At 45.7% G+C, this 21,984-nt stretch overlaps 1 protein-coding gene across 4 annotated transcripts in view; it reads right to left on the reverse strand.

Moving 5' to 3' along the window:
- Positions 1–21,984, reverse strand: part of LOC116944602 (cAMP-dependent protein kinase catalytic subunit alpha-like) — a 113,374-nt gene that overhangs the window by 68,868 nt on the left and 22,522 nt on the right. The window contains exon 1 of one of the 4 annotated variants that reach the window (XM_032958537.2): positions 12,984–13,200. The exons of the other annotated variants lie outside the window; for them this stretch is intronic. Within the exon in view, the coding sequence (XP_032814428.1) occupies positions 12,984–13,044 (61 nt within the window). The 5' untranslated portion in view covers positions 13,045–13,200. Of the gene's footprint in view, positions 1–12,983; positions 13,201–21,984 lie in introns of those variants that run through there. 4 annotated transcript variants of the gene reach the window in all.

Consider the following 21,984-nt stretch of genomic DNA (forward strand, 5'->3'; position numbering starts at 1 on the left):
TTCAACATACAGACGTGCATACATTCATCCTTCTAGAACTTCCTTTGTTAAGCTTTCACCTCTGAGAATGCTGTCCAATCCACATCGTTTACCCCCCCTGTTTAATTCTCATTAAGACTTTCATCCTCCTGAACCTGCTTTAAGTTCAACACATGTACATACATACACGATGGAGCGCAACTTCGGATATCGTGCCCATCAACATGCAATACAACCCGGAGGACTTTCCTCACATACATTTAAACGAAAAAAATGTCCATGTCTAAGAAACTAAGCAGGCACGCGGCTGGATAATGTTTAGATAAATTATTGCTATACATAAAAAACAGGTGTCACAGTCTGCTGCGGCATCTAGGTGTAGCAGAGGGCAGTGTTAGCAAACACCCATGGTTGTAAAAAACAAGAATAGGTTTTAATGTTTCTGGCAATAAAACGGGCGGCGTTAAGATGTTCAAACGCCACAGACACTTTTTGCAAGGCATCAAGTCCGCATCAACCACACATATTTGTGGAAAAACGTGCAAACAAAACATGCTCTGATAATATATGCATTGTCTTTGAAACGGAACTGACACCAGAGACAGCAGCCTTCTTTAAATAGCCTTGTCTCACCACCAGTGTTAGACCAGGGAACGAGACAATGCACGTATCAGAACACTTATAGCTCGGGTCGAGCAGTTATAGCTATGGGATACCTTTTTGCCAGTATCCAAAATGATGAAAAATAATAATAATAGGTTTTACCCTTTTTGGCAATAAAACAGGAGGTGTTAAGATGTTCAAACACCAAATAGATTCATTTTGCAAGCCATCACGTCTGCAAGGCACATAAAGAAAGCTGTCTCTGGCATAGGCCAATCAGTTTTAAAGACATGAGGTTTTTTGGGTTAGATTGCGTAAATATATGTCGTTAAACCCGCCACCACCCGACACAGCCAACTGGTAAGGGTTGTCACGTAAACAGAACATGCCAATTCGTTTAACGACACATTTATATATTTATGCGATCTAACCCAAAAAAACTCTATTATGGATGGTATCGGTCGCGAAAGGCTACGTGTTAAATAGTTTTAAAGACAATGCATATATTATCAGAGCATGTTTGTATGCATATTTTGCCACAAGTACATGTGGTTAATGCAGATTTGATGCCTTGCCAAAGGTATCTATTTGGTGTTTGAACATCTTATTGCCAGAAAGGGTAAAACCTATTCTTGTTTTTTTTATCATTTTGGATACTTACTTACTTACTCCTCTTCGCTCACTGTAGAGCATAAGGCTGCAACAAGCCCACGCCATGCCGGATGGTCTTTAGCAGCTTTCTCTGCTTCACCCCAAGACAGGGCCCCATGATCTTTAGTTGGTCTTGGGAATAATTGTGGGTAACCAGTAAAAAAAAAATCCAACAGATATCCGTTGTTGTATTGCACTATGCAGCCACCTCTGCACTCACAGTGCTCACCAACCCACACCGGCGTGACGCCGAGTGTGACAAAATTATCCTTAGTGGACCCCATGGCCCGCACGGCGTAGCCGAGGGCTCTTGTCCGACAGTGGATTTTTACTTTGTATTTCTTATTTTTTACTTTTTATGTCACCAGGTAAGGCCCCACTCAACTGTGTAGCTCTTATTCATATTCTTAGCTCTTTCGGTAAAGTCACGTTGAAGGGAAACAATAAAATAATAAAAAATATATAAAACAATAAAAAATTCTCACGACGTTTCGACCATAACACAAACGGTCGTCATCAGGTGTGTCGGTTTGCATAAATTTATTTATTTTAAACGACGTATTTATTTATTTATAAAAACCGTCAGCGCCACGCGCAGCGATTTGGCAGTTTATTTAGAAGGACTAGTCCATCTATGTTCTGAAAAGAGGAGGGGGGAGACGAAAAATTAATGTATGCTGTCTGAAAACCACTGTAAGCGTGAACAATCAATTAAGACCTGAAATGGTTTATCAAATCTTTCCAATGATTTTATTATTTTATTGTTTACCTTCAACGTGACTTTACCGAAAGAGCTAAGAATATGAATTACTGCAGTCACGAAAGCCTTAAATCAAAATTTGTGTAGCTCTTCTTTCAGAAGCGACCTGGTAGCTATCACAAACGACAGCTTGACGAAGTGGGCTTATCGTTGTGTGGAAATGTGTAGCAGCGAGCCAAATACTCTATAAATGCAAGATGTTGATTCTAAATGTGGAAGGGGAAAAAAAATCAGAGAACCCGGAGAAAAATCCACGTGACTGACCATGGGGAGAACGCGCAAACTCCAAATGTACAGCAGGCGTCAGGGTCGGGATCGAACCCATGCCTCATCTATACCAGGCGAGGTAGTTAACATCTCCTAACCACCGTGGCGCTCTCTCGCCACCGTGGATTTGCCCAAGGGCTGCTGGGGAGGTGCGTGAATTAAAACGATTATGATTATTTTTCAAAGTCATATACGCCACGTATAGAGCAGGCCGATACAGATGCATTGTTTGCTTTGATATGCCCGTTGAAAAAACACTCGCATATCTGCGATTGGGAATAGACTAAAAACGGCACCCAAACACAAACACAGCCACCGCCACCACCACACACGCGTTTACTGTGACTCACCCAACAGACATCCCTTAGCCACCCGTAATCAGATAAGGAGCCCATCGTCTTGCTTCAGGTGTTAAGCTTGGCTGGTGAGCGTGCCCTGAACAGTTCCACTCATGTGCAAAAGTGAAAGTGCCGAAAGTTGTTCCAATGTGTGCGTAAGTACGCGTGTGTGTACCGTTTGCGAACGTGCGCACACATATAAAGGCAAAGATCCCCCTCGTATAGCCTTAACGGACTATTGGGGGCAGGTGCTGTTCGCGAGGAGCAGCACCTATGACGGCCGGCACATCGCTCGAGGGAAATGGTGTGGCTAGCACCACACCCGGCTGACTTTGTCCCCGCAGTGCTGATGTTTATACGCACCAACATGCAAGACTGATTGCCTGAGGAGATGCCCAGGACCGGTTCCAATATTCACCACCAATGTTGGCCTTGGGCAGGAATCAAATTCAGGTCGCCAGGTTCATAGCGCGGTGCACCAACCACTAGTTTTTCTGTTCCCCACTCATGCGTATGCATGTCAACACGCGGACACGTTTGATAACCAGGCGGTGTCGATAGCTATCGATGGCCCTGAGACATTGGTGGCAACTAAGTTCAAAGGGCAGAGACCATTCTCTCTGCAAAAGTCAACCACTGCTGACTTCCCACGAATCGGTACAATATTTTATTGACCTCTTGAGGGATGATGGGGGGGGGGGTGCAGTGACAAGGTGGGTTTAGTGCACTGTGCTACGAACCCAACGGACCTGAATATGATTCGAGTGCACAGTTACCATCAGAGTTGAGTAAACGAAACAATTTTTATTTTACCAGGTTAAGGCCCACTGAGTTACATAGCTCTTTTCCAGAAGCGACCTCACTATCACAAACGATAGCTAAACGAAATGGCTCATCAATGTGGAAATTTATAGCAGCAAAATACTATAAACACATTGATTCTAAATGTGGGTTGAAAAACCGGAAGGTTGGGATAAAAAAAAAACACGTGACCACGTGGAGAACACGCAAACTCCGAAAATACAACAGGGTCGGGATCGAACCCACGTCCTCCTGTATACCAGGCAAGGTAGTTAACATCTTGCCACCAAGTGATATCTTAACCCTGTTCACCAACCCACACCGACCAGCATGACCAACCTTCGTCCATGACCCAACATGGCGCGAGGAGACTTTATCCAGAGGTGGATTTACAAAAGGGCCATGAATGGTAGACACCAGTCCCTCTGAAGAGACCGTACAACGTACAACGACGTGATGCCCGATCCACAAATACAAAGGGGACATCACAGCGATGCAACTCCGCTACTTCTGACCCACGTTTTCTGGCTCGACCACCTGAATGTGGAAGCGTAGTTGTCGCTCTGCACTTACATCAGCCGTACGAAAGAAGTTGACCAGTCTCTCTTCACGAAAAAACAATGTCGACTTCCCACAAAGTGGTAGCCATTTTATAGACCCCCTAGAGGGATGCAAATTGGCCAAACAAACCCCAAGCAGGATTTGAAATCCAACAGGGGAAGCAAATTCTATGCACGCATGGAGAAGTAAAATTTTATAACAGCTTCCTTTACGTTAATTTGTTCTTTTCAATGCTTTCCAACTAAGGTTAAAACCATTTAAGGAAAACCTTGTCCATCTGTTCGTCTGTCCACACTTCCAGAATGGGGATGGGGCCAGATAACTATCATAAAAATGATCCGTTATGACCAAAACATTCATACAAAGTTGCGTTGCTTTTAGCAACTTTAACTCTATTTTTGTTTCTTTCGGTAAAGTCACGTAGAAGGGAAACAATAAAATAATAAAAATATAAAACAATAAAATTCTCACGACGTTTCGACTACAACACAAGCAATCATCATCAGGTGTGAAAAACACCTGATGATGATTGAATGTGTTGCAGTGTGAAAACCACCTGATGATTGCTTGTGTTGCAGTCGAAACGTCGTGAGAATTTCATTGTTCTATATTTTTATAATTTTATTGTTTCCCTTCTACGTGACTTTACCGAAAAAACCAAGAATATGAATCCCTGCAGTCACGATAGCTTCAAATCAAAACTTTGACTCTATCGCGATCTGGCCAAACTGACCAAGGGCGATCAATAACACTGTGGAGGCAAGGGCTGGTGGATCGAAAACGTTGTGGAACTCCCTTCCTGTGGGCGTCGAGGTTTCCATACCCCGGATCGCCGATAGGAGGCAGTAGAGCAAGCGGACAAACCGCCGTCCGTTTCCAACTGTAAAGCGTTGGCCCCCCTCGCACGCACGTGTTGTCTTCACCCACGCGTATAAAACGACTCATCATTAATTGGGTGAAAACATCTTACAAAAAAAGACTCTAATGCAGGACCGTCCTAAAAAGAGCTATACTGTGGCTTCCTGAATAAATAAATAAATTGCCATCATCACATTTTGCCCTGACAGCTACCCATCTGGGCTTCAGTAGCATTAATAAATACTTCCGAGTAGAAGAAGCAAGAAAACGCACGCCGGATAGCGTTGCATAATCCATGCCCGTGCAAGATTTTTCGTTTTTTGGGAGTTACAAAATGTTACGATTCGTGTCCCTGCGGTGTTATTTACTTATTTTAATTCACGTAAACAAGAGCAGTTTGTCGTCGCTTGATTTCCGCAATTAGAAAAAAAAAAACGCTGGAGAGAGGCACCGTCGAACGCAGCGGTAATGAGGGGCAATTTCCGATACTAAATAAATAAATAACTCGTGGGTTTGGAGATCCACGCAAAGAAACTCCAACAGGTCATTAAGGTACAGCTGGGACAGACGTGCTTTTCAGCCAGTAGCGTGGAAGCATTGCTTTCACGTAGTGTAGTGCCGAAATAGGCGGCGTGGCTCGTAACACACAAACATAATTTTCTTGCTGTGGTTTTCACACATGATGATGATTGCTTGTGTTGCAGTCGAAACGTCGTGATAATTGTGTTGTTTTATATTTTCATTATTTTATTGTTTCCCTTCTACGTGACTTTACCGAAAGAACCAAGAATACATAAACAACAAACAAATCAACCCTTACGGAGTGATATCGTACCTTCTGTTATGGCTCACGCGATTCGTTTAGACGGGCCACCCCACCAATGTGACCACAAACACTTGCGCGCAATTGGCTGCAAGCCAAGAGCAAAGGTCCAATCGCCAGTGAGCCACGGAAAATAATAAGCGTAGGGAAGTTTGACATGGTGGAAAACCGCAATGTTGTTTGCAAAAATATATATATTTTTTTGCAAGTAATACCAAATACCTTTTTAATTGCAAGATATATATTTTTAAAATCCTAAATATACTAAAGATTGTTTTGGCAATTTTTTTGCAAACAACAAAATATCATTAATTTGGTGAAAACAAAACAGTTGTTTGCAAAAAAAATATTTTGCACTGTTTGAAAAAAAATATCTTTGAAATATTCATTTTAAATATTTTGCCAACAGAATTTTTGAAAATGTACTTGTTTGCTATTTGTTTTTAAAATATAAAAAATATTTGTTTGCAAACAACAACATACTTATTGTTTGCAATATTTTTAAATAAATATGAAAAAAATTGCAAACAAGATACAGTAAAACCTTGGATTGCGAGCATAATTCGTTCCGGAAACGTGTTTGTAATCCAAAGCACTCATATATCAGTTGTGATCACGTGACGCTCGGCAGACAAAGCGTATACGTACTACTCGTATTGCAAGACCTCGCTCGTTTATTAAATTAATATTTATTTAAAAATTTTGCTCGTCTTGCAAAACACTCGCAGACCAAGTTACTCGCAATCCAAGGTTTTACTGCATGTATTTATTTTCTAATAATATAAAACAAATATTTAGCAAATCACAAAATATGTTTTTGCAACCGTTTCACTCGCAATGGAGCCGTTGCACTATTGGGGGGGGGGGGGGCTATGAGGTGTCGGCAGTCTAGCAAGTAGGCCGTGACATCCGTGCGGTGTTGAGAGCACGTTGTCCTTTTCACATGCTGTGGGTATTCTCCGGGCGCTCCGTGTTCTGCACCAAACACGCCAAGAAAAGAATCTTGTTGAATGAGATGCGAGAACTCGGAAGGCGCACTCTGTTGCGCCTTACCTCGTCAGATGTCCGAAGCCAAGTCGGCTTGAGTTCGGTCATTGGCATGGTGCCCTGCTGCACGGAATGAAATTCCACCCGCCCAACCCCCCAATTTCCAGCCTCTTGGTAGCCAGGTGCCTGGGCCACCCCGCCCACCCCTTCCAGCCCATGGGGGCCTCCTGTGCTGGTGCACCGCCTGCACACTCGGTGGCTACGCCACTGCTTGGATGGGCGGCCCGCCTACAAATCAGCAGGTCACTATGAGGAGAAGCATGTCTCAACGCGTACTGCAAGATCCGACCGTTATCCATCCGGTGCTCGCTGAGCTGTATTGGCTTCCGGTTGCGAAAACGAACACGCTAAACGATAAGGTCGCACTCATTACGCACAAAGTGCTTGCAACAAATGAACCACGATACCTTGCGGATCTCATAAAGGAGAATAAACCATCACGCGAACTCCGGTCATGCTCGCAGCGGCTGTTGGCTGGCCATCGAACAAAGATGGTCACTGCATCGCACGCTTTCAGATGCGCTTCTGCGGACGTTTGGAATGCTCTTCCAATGAGGAAGCCACTGGAGCTATGCACTTTTACATGTATATTTAAAACTTTTTTTTTAAACTGCTTTTTGCATTGAGCTTGTTGTCCCTCCCGGCACCTCTGATTAGCACGGTTGGCTACGTACGGTGCGAATAAAGTTAAATATACATACATATTTGGCTTGACCTATGTTGCAAATTAATCAAAATACCTTGCTGATCTCGTCAAGGCATGCGAACTCTGGACATCCTCACAGCAGCGGCTTTAGGCCAGCCATCGCTAAACGCTTGCGTGTTCCAGATGTCTCAGAAGGGGAGAGGGTTAAACTGAGATCCTGTCCTGCTCGTCGACATTAATGATGATAATAGTGCAAGGCCATCACGAAGCCGCTATGTTTTACAGACGGGTATCATCTTAAAAAAGGCGGCGATGTTGCGAAGTGATTTTTACCAAATCGATCCTTTCCCGTTCCCAGACGTCTGCAAGTTGCAGGCTGTGGGTGTCCTCGTTCACCGCTGAATCTTGGCGAAATGGGATTTGCTCAAAGTGATCGATGGCTCAGCACAGCCGTGGGCGTCAATCCCCGCGCCTCTTCGACGTTGAAAAGCAAGAGCGCACTTTAACCTCAGCATCACTGACTTACGTGCGCCGCTCGAGTCTCGCCCAGCTGTCAATCGTCTCCAAACTGCACCCGCGCGAACAACTTTAAAGGGCTTCAAAGGACGTGGCTGATTTTTTTGCTTGTTTAAGCTGAAATTGTTTGTAATTGAAAACCTTGAAACGTTAAGTTACATGCGCTTACGCACCCATGATAGAAAAAAAGTGTGTTTTTTTGGGTTGGATCGAGTAAATGTAAGTGCCTCGTACACCCATCTCCTCCCAACACGGCCAATTAGTAAGGGGTGTCACTCATAATAAAGGTTTTTGGGTTAGATCGCGTTATTTATAAATGTGTCGCAACCCTCCACCACCCGACATGGCCAATCAGTAAAAAATGTGTCACGTTGACAAAAGACTACTTCAGCCCAAATAATTAAAATCTCTGTGATACCGATAGACTCAGCGCAGCCTGGAGCGTATTATTAAGTCATACACAACCCATATTGCAATTCCTTACAGGTGAATCACATGCTAAGTGGCTGATTACTGATCTATTACATAATTGCATACACCCCCACCCCTGATCTCAAATCCTGATGGGGTTCAACAATGATGACGTCATCCTGCACTATTTAAGACCGGAAGCAGGCGGATGGCTTCACTATTCTGGTAAATCGCCCGAAAATTCTGGATGTAATTTCCAGCGAAACGTCGTACTCAAATTGTAAATGTTGGGGATCCACTCTTCAACACACCGGTGGGCTAAAGTAGTACACTACACTATACACTACACTAAAGTAGTGAACTATTCGTCTTTTTTCAACGTGACACATTTTTTACTGATTGGCCATGTCGGGTGGTTGAGGGTTGCGACACATTTATAAATAACGCGATCTAACCCAAAAACCTTTATTATGAATAATACTGGTTTGCGAAAGCCAACGTGTTAAAGGGGTGTCACGCACACAAAAGGTACCACTTTAGCACACCGGTGCGTTAAGAGAGAAAACGCATAACACTTACAATATGTATGCGCTATGTAAATACCAGATTATATCTAATATCCCGGCACCATTACCTTACATCTGTTCCTGACATCCATACACATATGACCACTGTACAATAACTGTAGGGGCATCCACACACCCTTCAAACGTAGCATTCACGTGGCTCAACACACTGTCCTGCATTTCAACAATGCCGATTTGGCATCTCGGCAGCTAAGCCCAGAGGCATTAATGTTTCAGAGGGAACAAACGGACGCGCGGCTCTGGAAGGTCACGCAAACGTCACGCCAAGGGGCCTGGGCTTCCCTTGTCGAGTCGCGTAGCCGAGTGCGGTCGCGCGCGTTCGCGGTTCAAGCTTGCGGCTGCCCTGGCTAATACAATAAAACCTCTTATCAGAATTTAATAATTCGTAATTGGGGATAATTTGGCACGGTTGCACTTTTGGCATATATACACGGTGTATTAGTAATTCGCTACGAGTCGAATTGCCATACCGAATGGTCCAATTTCGGCATGCTCGTGAAGCGACGCCGTGCGCCACGACCAAAACAACGACTCGGTCTGGTGGCGGCGCGCGTGGTGAGCGTTAGTGCGGACCCGTCGTCGCTTTGGACTTTACCTTGTTTGTGCACTCTGTGCAAGCCAACCCTCTCAGAAATGTCGTCTACACCTACATCAAGAAGTGATAGAAAGGAACCGAAGTATATTAATCCCTTAGTCTGTGAGACAAATCCAAGGTTTTGGATTGAGTTGATGCAGGTGTGTGCGTCAATGCGTATGGTGTGTGTCAATGCGTGCGGTGTGCGAAAAGTTTGGAAAACAAATTTGGAAGAATTTTTTTTATTGGGGCAGGAGGCACTGGGGAGTACCGTTGTGCATAATTTGTAATATCTGATAATTCGGAAAGGCCAGAGCCCCATTTGTGTCGAATTAACAAGGGTTTCCCCCCCCCCCCCGCTTCGCACCGGACGTCAAGGGAAAGTGCGATTTCTATCTGAAAATAGTATGGCCACGTGCGCTCACGTCGCGTTGTCCAAATTTTCGCCAAATGCAGATAAAAAAAAATAAAGCAATCAAAATCACTTCACGACAGTCAATTTGCACCCTCTCCTGCAAAAAAAACTCATCAGGGCCCCTTCTGAGTAGGAGTCTTGAGACTCGGTGAACCTTTAATAGAGTAAACAAATGAAGTAGAAATAATAATTATAATAGTATTATTACACATTTATTATAATTAATAGTATGATTATACTCTTTGGTTCTTTCGGTAAAGTCACGTAGGTAGAAAAAAATAATAGATCACGACGTTTCGATCGCAACACAAGCAATCGTCTTCACCTGAAGACGATTGCTTCTGTTGCGACGATTGCTTGTGTTGCCATCGTCTTCAGACGATTGCTTGTGTTGCGACGATTGCTTCTGTTGTGATCGTCTTCAGACGATTGCTTGTGTTGCGACGATTGCTTGTGTTGCGATCAAAACGTCGTGATGTAATTTATTTCTACCTACGTGACTTTACCGAAAGAACCAAAGAGTATGGATTCCTGCAGTCACGAAAGTTTCAAATCAGGTATGATTATAATAATTATGATTATAAAAAAAATTATAAGATTAATTATTAATATAATTAATAATTTTTAGCTTGTTGCAAAGGTTAGCAGTTCAAGCTCGTGGCCGCCCTGTATAATAATTATAAATTTAGTGCCGTTACTTTTATGTTTTTGTTATTAATTGTAATAATTAGCCAGTTCGTCTTATGCAATAATGCACTATAATAATCACAATACTTTGCAACAAGGGAGATTGCACCACAACGGACAGAACTGTCGCAAACTGGGAAGCAACACGACGCTCAAACGGTGCTTTGGCGATCGCCGTTTTTCTCTCTCTCTCTCTCCCTTGTTTTGCCGGGCCATTCCGCAAAGGGTGCGGGAATTAAGGAGCCCTCGACGTCGATGACGGTTTTGTGGGGAACTGTTATTGCAACGCCGTATATTACTTTTTACGAGCTCCTCTCCCTCTCTGAACCCCCCCCTCCCCGTGCATGTGTTGTTTATTTGTACGCGTTGTTGTCCAAGGAGGCAACCCCGTTATATAGGCTGCAGTCCGAGCCAACGTAACCGGCTAGCCGACGGTAAAGGGATACACGCGCTGGAAAAGACGACATCTCAGCCAACCACTCAACACGGCGTCCATCTACAGCCGTAGCATATTCATCAACATCAGAAGCAGCATATTAATAGTACATCATTACATAAGATGAACTGGCTACCTCACTATGCAGCCAAATATACATATACGAACTCACTAAAGCATCAGTTTTAAACGGACTGTATGTAAGCAGAGGCCTTGCACATGACCAGAGATTTCACAAGTGTTGGTTTGAACCCTGGTACAGCCTCCAACCCTCAGGGCCAGATTGTGATTGAGGGGGGCTTGGCACTTTTATAGTTTTGGGGGCCCCCTTTTTGTATATTCATACGTTGAACTTCTTTTGTACTGAACGTCGCTAACCATGCTAATTTGGAGGTGTGGAAGGACAACAAACTAAACACAAAAAGCAGTTCTAAAGAATTACGTTTTCAATCTAGATTATGATTTAAAAGTGCATAACTCCAGTGGCTTCCGAATATACGAAGGAAGATATGAGAATAGGTTTTCCCCTTTTTTCTGGCAACAAAACAGGTGTTAAGATGTTAAAACACCAAACTGAAACCTTCTCCAAGGAATCGTGTCTGCATTAACCACAATACTTGTGGTCAGAATGCCAACAAAAAAGGCGCCTTTTGGCATCCTCTGGTCTAACACCGTTTGAGACGAGGCTCTAAAGAAAGCTGTCTCTGATGTGGACCAATCAGTTTCAAAGACAATGCATTTACTGTATTATCAGAGTATAAATATTAATTTGAAGCTTTCGTGACTGCAGGAATCCATATTCTTTGGTTCTTTCGGTAAAGTCACGTAGGTGATTTATTTTATTTTAACAGAGTATGTTTTTTTGTTTGCATTCTGATCACAAGTATTGTGGTTAATGCAGATATGAGTACTTGTAAAATATTTCAGCTTGGTGTTTTAACATCTTAACACCTGATTTGTTGCCAGAAAAAAGGGGAAAACCTATTCTCATATTTTGGTACTGGCAAAGGAGGTCCCATGATATGAAGGAATAGCGTACTAGACGGCTGACAAAGCGCACCTGAAAGCGCGCGATGCAGTGACCGTCTTTGTTCGGTGGTTAAGCCAAAAGCCGCTTCTGCGAGGATGACCGGAGTTGTGGCTCATTTGTGTCAAGCGCTTTGTGCGTAATGAGAGCGACCTTACAGTGTATTTGTTTGGCAACTGGAAGCCAATGCAGCTCGGAGAGCACCGGATGGACACGGTCGGACCTTGCATATTCAATTCCTTCCCTTTCACGTTTTATTACCAGCAACCATATCCAATGCGAAAATAACCCTCTGGTAGTTTCATAGTCTATTTATGTTACACTTTGTTTATATTTACAAAATATGCAGATTGCAAAGCTAAATCAAAGTTAAAATGAACATCAAATTTCGGGACGTAATTTGGTAGTAATACACATCGTGAGCTCGCAACATAAATTACCTGATCACTTATAATATGTATCATAGTGCAACAGTATTCAAATTCAACAATAAAGCAAAAAAGTCAAAGTTTTAGATTTCTTGTTACAATAGTCAGACTCAGAATTTTTATTTATCCTGGAGAAATCCGATGAGCCGTGAAGCTCTTTGTTCACAGATGTCCAGCAGCAGCAGATGCGGCGATCATCTCCTGTTCACAGCCCCGAGCTAGTGGTGCAAAATTCCACATTCCTATGGCAGGGGGCGAGCCTATCCGCAGGACACAACCACAGTCGACTTCCCCCACAAATTGGTCATCATAAATAATATCGACCCCGGGGAGTGATGATGTGCCCGAGTCGACCCAAACCACTAATTTTAACTAGCAACTTTCTTGATTGCGAGTCACTCCTCGCTCTCCCGCTGAGCCACTTGGCCGTATAAATATATATTTTAGGAGGCCCTAATAATAATACGAGCACACAGAGCTCCCCCCCACCAAGCGTGAATTCAACCCTCACGACTGCCAACACCCCGTAGTAAGCAAAGTTGTCCGGTTTGCCGTCCCTCCCTCGTACCTGGGCTCTTTGCCTCTCTGGTGGAGCGGCGGGCGAGCTTCAGGCTGAAACAGCTGCTCATGGCGAGTACGCCACAGGACTCCCGTCTGTCTCCCGGTGAGTTGTGGGGGGTGGGTAGCGGGGGGGGGTGGTGAAGGGAGCCGCCCACACGAGACGTGCGACCGCCCCGCGAGCGCTTTCACAACGGACGGCGCTCGACGGTCGGAGGCCAGCGCCCAGGAAAACCGCACGGCAGCTGAGAGCACCAAGGTCGTGACCAGCCGGGGACGCTCCGCAACGCATCCCACACATCCTTCCCCCTAGCCCCCCCACCACACAGCCATCTCTATAGCCTCCCAGCCGCCCATACACAGCCTCTTATACAACCACCCAGCCCCCCACACACAACCTTCTATACAACCACCCAGCCCCCCACACACAGCCTCCTATACAACCACCCAGCCCCCCACACACAGCCTCCTATACAACCACCTAGCCCCCCACACACAGCCTCCTATACAACCACCCAGCCCCCCATACAGCCTCCTATACAACCACCCAGCCCCCCACATAGCCTCCTATAATACAACCACCCAGCCCCCCACACACAGCTTCCTATACAACCACCCAGCCCCCCATACACAGCCTCCTATACAACCACCCAGCCCCCCACACACAACCTTCTATATTACCACTCATTGCCTCACACACAGCCTCCGATACAACCACCCAGCCCCCCACAGACAGCCTCTAATACAACCACCCAGCCCCCCACACACAGCTTTCTATACAACCAACCAGCCCCCCACACACAGCCTCCTATACAACCACCCAGCCCCCCACACACAGCCTCCTATACAACCACCCAGCCCCCCACACACAGCCTTCTATACAACCACCCAGCCGCCCACACAGCCTCCTATACAACCACCCAGCCCCCCACACAGCCTCCTATAAAACCACCCAGCCCCCCATACACAGCCTCCTATACAACCACCCAGCCCCCCATACACAGCCTCCTATACAACCACCCAGCCCCCCACACACAACCTTCTATATTACCACTCAGTGCGTCACACCCAGCCTCCGATACAACCACCCAGCCCCCCACAGACAGCCTCTAATACAACCACCCAACCCCCCACACACAGCCTTCTATAGAACCACCCAGCCCCCCACACACAGCCTCCTATACAACCACCCAGCCCCCCACACATACAGCCTCCAATACAACTACCAAGCCCCCCCACACACAGCCTCCTATACAACCACCCAGCCCCCCACACAGAGCCTCCTATTAAACCACCCAGCCCCCCACACACAGCCTCCTATACAACCACCCAGCCCCCCACACAGAGCCTCCTATACAACCACCCAGCCCCCCACACACAGCCTCCTATACAACCACCCAGCCCCCCACACAGCCTACTATACAACCACCCAGCCCCCCACACACAGCCTCCTATACAACCACCCAACCCCCCACACAGCCCCCCACACCTCTACAACCACCCAATGGCTGTATTTCCAGTTACAGGAATTGAACGGTTACGTCTTCAGGGATAATATACGCTGAGGTCGGCACAATGTCTGCCAGTCACTCTGCTAACCTGTGCCGTGCACGTTGGGGGGGGGGGGGCATTAGCATCTTATCGCTCATAAGGTCCGGGTCCTTGCAGTCTGTGTAAATGTCTGCAACTGTACAATGCGGCGCGCTCTGTGCGTGTGTGGCCTTCATAGGTGCTCGCTAACAGCACTTGCCCCAAAAGTCTGTTAAGGTTATACGGGGGATCTTTTTCTGTGTGTGAGCGGTTAGTGCAAGGCTCGACGAACCCGGCTATGACCCGGATTCGATTCCCGCTCACGGCCAGCACCAGTGGCGATTATTTGAACCGGTCCTAGGCCTCCCCTTGGTCGACTCGGCCTAAAATGAGTACCTGGTGCGGTGCGTAAACATCGCCACTGGGGGAGACAAAGGCGGTCGGGCGTGGTGCTGGCCACCCACCCTCTCGTGTGCCGTTCCGACCTTCATAGGTGCTCGCTAACAGCACTTGCCCCAACAGTCTGTTAGGACTATACAAGGGATCTGTGTCTTTGTGTGTGAGCAGTAGTCTAGCGGCTGACGACGACATAAGAGATTGGGTGGCGGAAAGATGTGGCCACTACTTGACGCATATTGGCACAGGACAGTGATAAAAGTGGAAACAACAAATTACGAAATGTGCAATGGACACCTACGAGGCAATCTGCCGCAACAATGACGAACCACGCTTAGCAGTCTGCATCACGATCAGCAAGGCGGCCGTGCCTGGCCCCGCGATGAGCGGCTGGCGTCTTCTCTCTCCGGAATATTGGAGAGTAAGCCCACAACATTTACAGATCGAGTTGTGGGTTTACTCTACAAAACACCGGTGTGTTGTACTAGTAACGAATTGGCACGTTTTGTTTTCGTGACAAACCTTACCAATTGGCTATGTCGGGTGATGGCGGGTTTAACGACACCACTTTATACTTGGGCAATCCAACTCAAAAACCTCTTATGGATAATATTGGCCGCGAAAGCCTACGTGTTAAAATGGTGAATGCTTTTATTGCTTTTCGATCGTACGCTGAAAGGTGTAAAGGCAACTCGTTTCAGACGCACGAGACAAGCTGTTGGTACATTACATTTGCAAATGATCCTGAGACCCATGGGGGGATGAGATTAATCAATTGTTTTCGCAACACTGTGATGAATCGTAGCGCCCTCTAGTGGCACCGGGAGCGACATGAGCCCACTACATACAACAATTGTAATTGGTTTATCATTATTTGCTGACGTTTGTCAATGCACTTGCTGGATGAAGGCCTCTCCCTACGTCATGTTGGTGACGAGGATTGATCATAACTTTGCTACGCCGGTCATTTCCGGTTGAAGGTGGCAGGGGCGACCTAGGACTGGTTCCGGCATCACTCACCACTGATTGTTAGCCATGGCCAGGAATTGAACTCGAGTCGCCAGGTTCACAGCACAGCAGCTCGCTAACAGTGTACCATAGCTCCACCCTGACGTATCCAACACACATGCACATTATTCAAGTAGAATTATAATACTCTTTGGTTCTTTCGGTAAAGTTACGTGACTTTACCGAAAGAACAAAAGATTGTGAATTCCTGCAGTCACGAAAGCTTTAAATCAACATAGAATCATAATGTTTAACACGTAGGCTTTCGTGACCAATATTATTCTATAATAAAGGTTTTTGGGTGAGATCGCGTCAGTATAAATGTGTCGTAACCCTCCACCACCCAACACAACCAGTAACATTTGTCAAGTAAACAACGCGCCAATCAGTTACTACTCCGGCCCACCAGTGTGTTGCAGATTAAATCGACATTTACAATTTGAATACGACGTTTCGCTGGTAATTACATCCAGCATCATCGGGCGATTTGCCATAATCTTTGTTTATGCTGGAGGAATCCGATGAGATATAAAGCTCTTTCCACAGATGTCCAGATAAATGTTTCGAAAAGCTTAGAGAATTGATGATGATGAATCATTCCGCTGCCACTGTATGCCTCGTTTTTAGCCGGTGGAGCAGCTCCCCACATCTTGAAGACTGCGAGTTCCTTCCCTAAACCGTAGGGAACTACAATCGTGCCTAGGTTTCCGCGGGGAACATTTCACCGCGCCCACACGTCCATGTGTGAGCGCGGTATAGCCAGGTCCTGAAATTTTCATATCAGAGCTCTAAAACATATTCGACCACTGCTGAGTCGTCACATAGCCAACACGGCGGCGTGTAGCGTAGTATGGACAAGGCTCGATGATTGCAACTCACTACTCTACGGTAACGTCTGGCAAAAACATTATCAAGCTTGAGCTTAAATTTTGATTTAAAGCTTTCGTGACTGCAGTAATTCATATTCTTAGTTTTTTCGGTAAAGTCACGTTGAAGAGAAACAACAAAATAACAAGATCCGACCATGTCCCTCCATTGCTCGCTGAGCTGCATTGGCTTCCGGTTGCCCAACGAATGCATTGTAAGGTCGCGCTCATTACGCACACAAAGTGATTGCCACAAATGAACCACAATACCTTGCTGATCTCGTCAAGGAGCATAAACCAACACGCAAACTCTGGTCATCCTCGCCGCGGCTTTTAGCTACTAGCCATCGAACAAAGATGGTCGCCACATCGCGCGCTTTCAGATGCGCTTCTGTGGCCGTCTGAAATGCTCTTCCTTCCGACATTAGGAAGCCACTGAAGCTCTGCACTTGTAAATTATCTAGATCGAAACTAATTTCTTTAGAACTGCTGTTTGTGTGTTTACTTTGTTGTCCTTCGCCTGGATCTCCTATTAGCACGGTTGGCAATGCACGGTGCTAAAGAAGTTCAACATACATACATTCGATAAAAAATTTGAACATCCAATAGATAATCAATTATCCGGCGGCTTTGGGGGCAAGGGGGCACAGGATTTTCAAAAATGTCGGATAATCACCACGTCATCATTATTAAAAAATAGCTTACTTTTGCACATTCTTGAATAACGTTGTTTTTAGATGTTGTGGACACGTTTTTAGGGTTTTAAATGTGTTTACTATGTGAAACTGGCATGAATACAAATAGACAAAAATAAATATCCTAATGTAAAAAGTTATTGTATTCACTGTACTGTACAGGGACTCCTCTACTTACGAACGAGTTAGGTTCCAGAAGTCTGTCCGTAAGTCAATTTGTCCAAACATGTTTTGCGGTATGTACACTCAACATGGGGAATGGCTTTAAAAAATGTATAATCTCCTGTAGATGTAAATGCCACTGGTTTTTCATATTCTGCAGATGTAGATGCCACCACTGCCATCTATTACACGCCTTTTGAACAGGCAACTGGACATACGAACAGGTTTGTTCATATCTCTGAGAGTACATAAGTCGAATCTTCATAAGTAGAGGAGTCCTTGTACTTACTACTCCAATCGCAAAGACTCTGCATGGGGTGATGAAAGGGGGTTGTATTATAATTGGACACTGAATTCAAGCGTAGCTACTTTTTTATTGCTTCGCACATGGTGCCGATTGCCGGACGGGGTCACAGCCTTTGGAGCGGTTTTACCGGTTTCGCCGGATCGGCAGGGGGGACCGCCAGATAGCATTGGAAGCAGCCGGATAATCGCGCAGTGCCGAATAAATCGATGAGCGACTGTACATACACACGTCGCAGTACCGCTCGTGGGACTCTGCAAGAGTCTCGACCCGCAGCGTCCCCTTCTTCCCCACCAAGTAAAGTTATCCAATGTGGTCCGTTGCAGGTGGATGCACGTGGTGCAAAGGGGGGTGGAGAAGCGGTGGCGCAGCGGTTAGTGCGCTGCGCTCCGATCCCGAGTTCGATTCCCGCTCACGGCCAACACCAGGTTGACGATCATCTGAACCGGTCCTGGGCCTCCCCTACGTCAACTCAGCCTCAAATAAGTACTTGGTGCGGTGTGTAAACATCGCCACTGGGGAGACAAAGGCGGCTGGGCGTGGTGTTGGCCATCCACCCCCTCGTGTGCCACTCCAGCCTTCATAGGTGCTCGCTAACAGCATTTGCCCCAACAGTCTGTGAAGGCTATACATAGGATCTATGTCTTTGATGCAAAGACAAAGGCTATACGGGGAAGAGCTGCTCCTTTCAAGTTTGAATTTCCTTCTCTGTTCCCACCCCGTTTCACCGCATTGCCTCTTCAGCTCACACTCCCGGCGTTGTCTAACCGGGCAGAGTATTCCCTCGTTATTCACGAACCTGCCGTCTCTCAGCGAATCGCATTTTGGACACTCCACACGACTGCATCTGTTCCGGATAGACCGGTTCAGATAGAGCCAGCTTAGGTTAGAAGGAAAAAAAATACCCACGACGCTTAAAAATAAAACACAAGATAAAACATTTAACACAAACTGGACCGTGATTCTATGTTTTGTCATATTTCACCTCCCCTCAATTTGAAACTTCAGTAGACTCTCGATTATCCGTGCCAATGACGAGGGGGACGGTCGCGGATAATTTAAAATCACAGATAATCCAAAAATATGACCATCTTCCGCAGATCTCTATGCCAAAAAAACGCTAAAATAGGTATAAATTACGTTTACATGAAGAAAATTTAGTCTGTTTGTGAACAAAACAAAGATGTGTAGTCAAAGAATGGATTGATGCACGTGCTCAATGATAACACTTTCATCCTCCCTCGTAGTAGACTCTGACCACTGAGATGATGACAGCAGAGCTCCGGCAATCAACAACAATCAAACTCCGCCCACTGTTGTAAAGATATTGCAACTACTGTACTGTAGAGGCGATCACGTGGATTTCGGATTAACCGGAGCACACATATCTGTTTGTTTAAGCATGTGACTTGTAATAAACATTTCCAAGAATAACAATGTACAACTGTTTTTAGATTATTAATTTGGGCTCAAGGGAAAATCCACGAGTTATTAATTTACGTTAAAATCCCAGGTGCCGCGCGGTTAATCCGCAAATCAGATCAACGGAATGCAGATAATCGAGAGTCTACTGGACTTGGAAGCTTTTGCCTCGTTTATTCCGGCGAGCGAAGCGTCAACCGCAGGGCTACGGGCTCGGGACGAACGAGCGAGTGAGTGAGCGAGCGAGGCTGAGACCGTATGCTTGTGCGTGTACGCGGTCGTTTCCGACAGAAATGTGTCCTTTCCAAAAGGGGGGGAGGGAGCTCTTCGCAGGCACAAACAAAAAACCACAAACGCGCGTGCACGCACGCGACTACGTAAACGAGAGATGTAAAGTGAAGCTCTGAGTATTTAAAATAAATACCGTAAATGTAAGCTCCCTATAAGTGGTTAAACAAAATAGCATGCAAAGCCTCGTGGCGCGTTCTTTTTCACCTATAATAAGCGAGAATTAATTTGGGATTTGTCCTGTTTCAGTGGGTGACCCAGAACATTTCCACACACAGCACTCACCCCCAGTGGTTTTGCCTCTCGTTACGATTGCGGCTACTCGCCACGACCGTGCCACACACTGGACTCAAGTCTGCCCGCCGACCCGGAAATTACACGGTGGGAAATGAAGCCTTAATACTAATAATAATCATCACTCTTGGGATTTGAGTGCAGCTCAAATGTCGCTCCGGAGCCAGAAAGTGACGAGAATGGCCTTCAACCCTTCAAAACTGAAAAAAAACAAATCGGTATTTTCTTTAGCCTTCCGTGCTTAAGAAAGTGCTATTCATGAGAGCGCAAAGACAACGAATCCAGGGTTCAGCCTCTCCCGAGAGATTGATCCATGCGCTTATTTATCCACGCGAGAACCAAATTAGACTCTGAATTCTCTCTTGTGAGAGAGGCACGGGGGATCACAATTCAGTGAGGGGAGGTCTTCAATATGTTGTCATTTCCCGACCGGAATGTTTACGTGATAAAATAAAAAGTTTGAGTCTTTTTTTAGTAACATTATTATCGCTAACACTGTACTTCTGAGGGCAAGACATGCGTTGGAAAGCGCTGCAGATTACACGCGTGTGACATGTAATTTTTTGTAGTGGCAATTATTTTTCGCGGCGTTCCAACAGAACGCGGGTGCCCACTCGATCCGTTGCGTGGCAAACATTCTTATTGTTATTATGCCCTGGGAACTACAAGGGGAACGAAAATAAATATAACTATGAAGTGAAAATTGGCAGCGTTGCTGCCACGTACCGAACTGGGTGTGGCGAGGGGGGAATAGGACAAAGGCAGATGCCAGAAGTGCACTCACACTGAGAAATTCACAAGGTCAGGTGTTTTTTACGAGCGATAACGGGGCCTTGGTGGGGGGGGGGGCAAAGCCATGCTCCCCTTCGCGGCTGTAAAACTGAGCATCACTGTTGGCTGTTGGTGCTACTAACAAGACAAGTGGTTCGGGGGAGGGGGAAATAAAATCACGCAAATGCATGTATTGCGTAACCCTCTCCAGCGGGAGATTCACTTCAGATGTGTTTAATTGGCAGTGTGTTAGGGCAAAATCCGTTTGAAAATGTGACGAAATTTTTTTTTTTCTGCTGAGTGTCTCCAAGGTTGGGGGAAAACCATTCGATTGGTATGAACGTTTCTTTTCTCTTAGGCAAGTCCCTAATAGCAACGCTACTCTATACGCGATGAAAGTCCCGTTCACGTTGGATAATCTACACGAAGAACTTGACTGAACTAAAGTTTTTTCTCCGATCATAACACGCGTATCTAAAATTTGAATTCAACTGAATTCAGTTCCCGAAGAAGCTCCCAGCCCATGGAGAGAAACGTCGGACATCGTGCCGAACGTTTCGGGGTACAACCCAGAAACGCATCGGAGAGCTAAATCAATAACGTTACGACACCGTGTTGGGTGTCACAGGTCGCGAGATGTTAAAGACCTCATCTGGTATGCAGGAGGTCGTGGGTTCGATCACAACCCTGATGCCTGCTGTATATTTGGAGTTTGCATGTCTCTCTCCCCGTGATCGTGTATATTTTTCTCCGGGTCCTCCGGTTTAACCCTCCACATTTAGAATCAACATCATGCGTTTAGAGAGTATTTGGCTCCCACACATTTCCACGTGATAAGCCACTTCGTCGAGCTCTCATTTGTGGCCAGGTCACTTCTGAAAAAGAGCTATATAGCTCGGTGGGTCTTACCTGGTAAAATAAAATAAAATTAGTTTAAAACAAATACATTCACATACTGAAACACTACGTTTAAGCTTACACCTCTTAGTTCTTTGTCCTTCCCCTGCACCTCCGATTTACACGGTTGGCTATGTACGGTGCCAAAGTTCAACATACATAGACCATCAATTCAAAACAGCTGCATCTTGACATGCGAGGTTCGATAGAAGGACCCATCCCACGGTAACGAATCACACCTCTTGCTGTGATGGAAATCACCTTCGGCTTTTGTTACCACCACCACGGGTAAAAGAGACTCATCTTGGTCAGAGGGGTTTTCCTGCTCACTTAGGAGCTGCACTCTCCGATTATTTCATTAATTGACGAAACTCCCAT

The sequence above is a fragment of the Petromyzon marinus genome, chromosome 1 (assembly GCF_048934315.1).
Source record: "Petromyzon marinus isolate PM22_M1 ecotype Great Lakes invasive population chromosome 1, UKy_Petmar_22M1.pri1.0, whole genome shotgun sequence".
Lineage (NCBI taxonomy): Eukaryota > Metazoa > Chordata > Hyperoartia > Petromyzontiformes > Petromyzontidae > Petromyzon > Petromyzon marinus.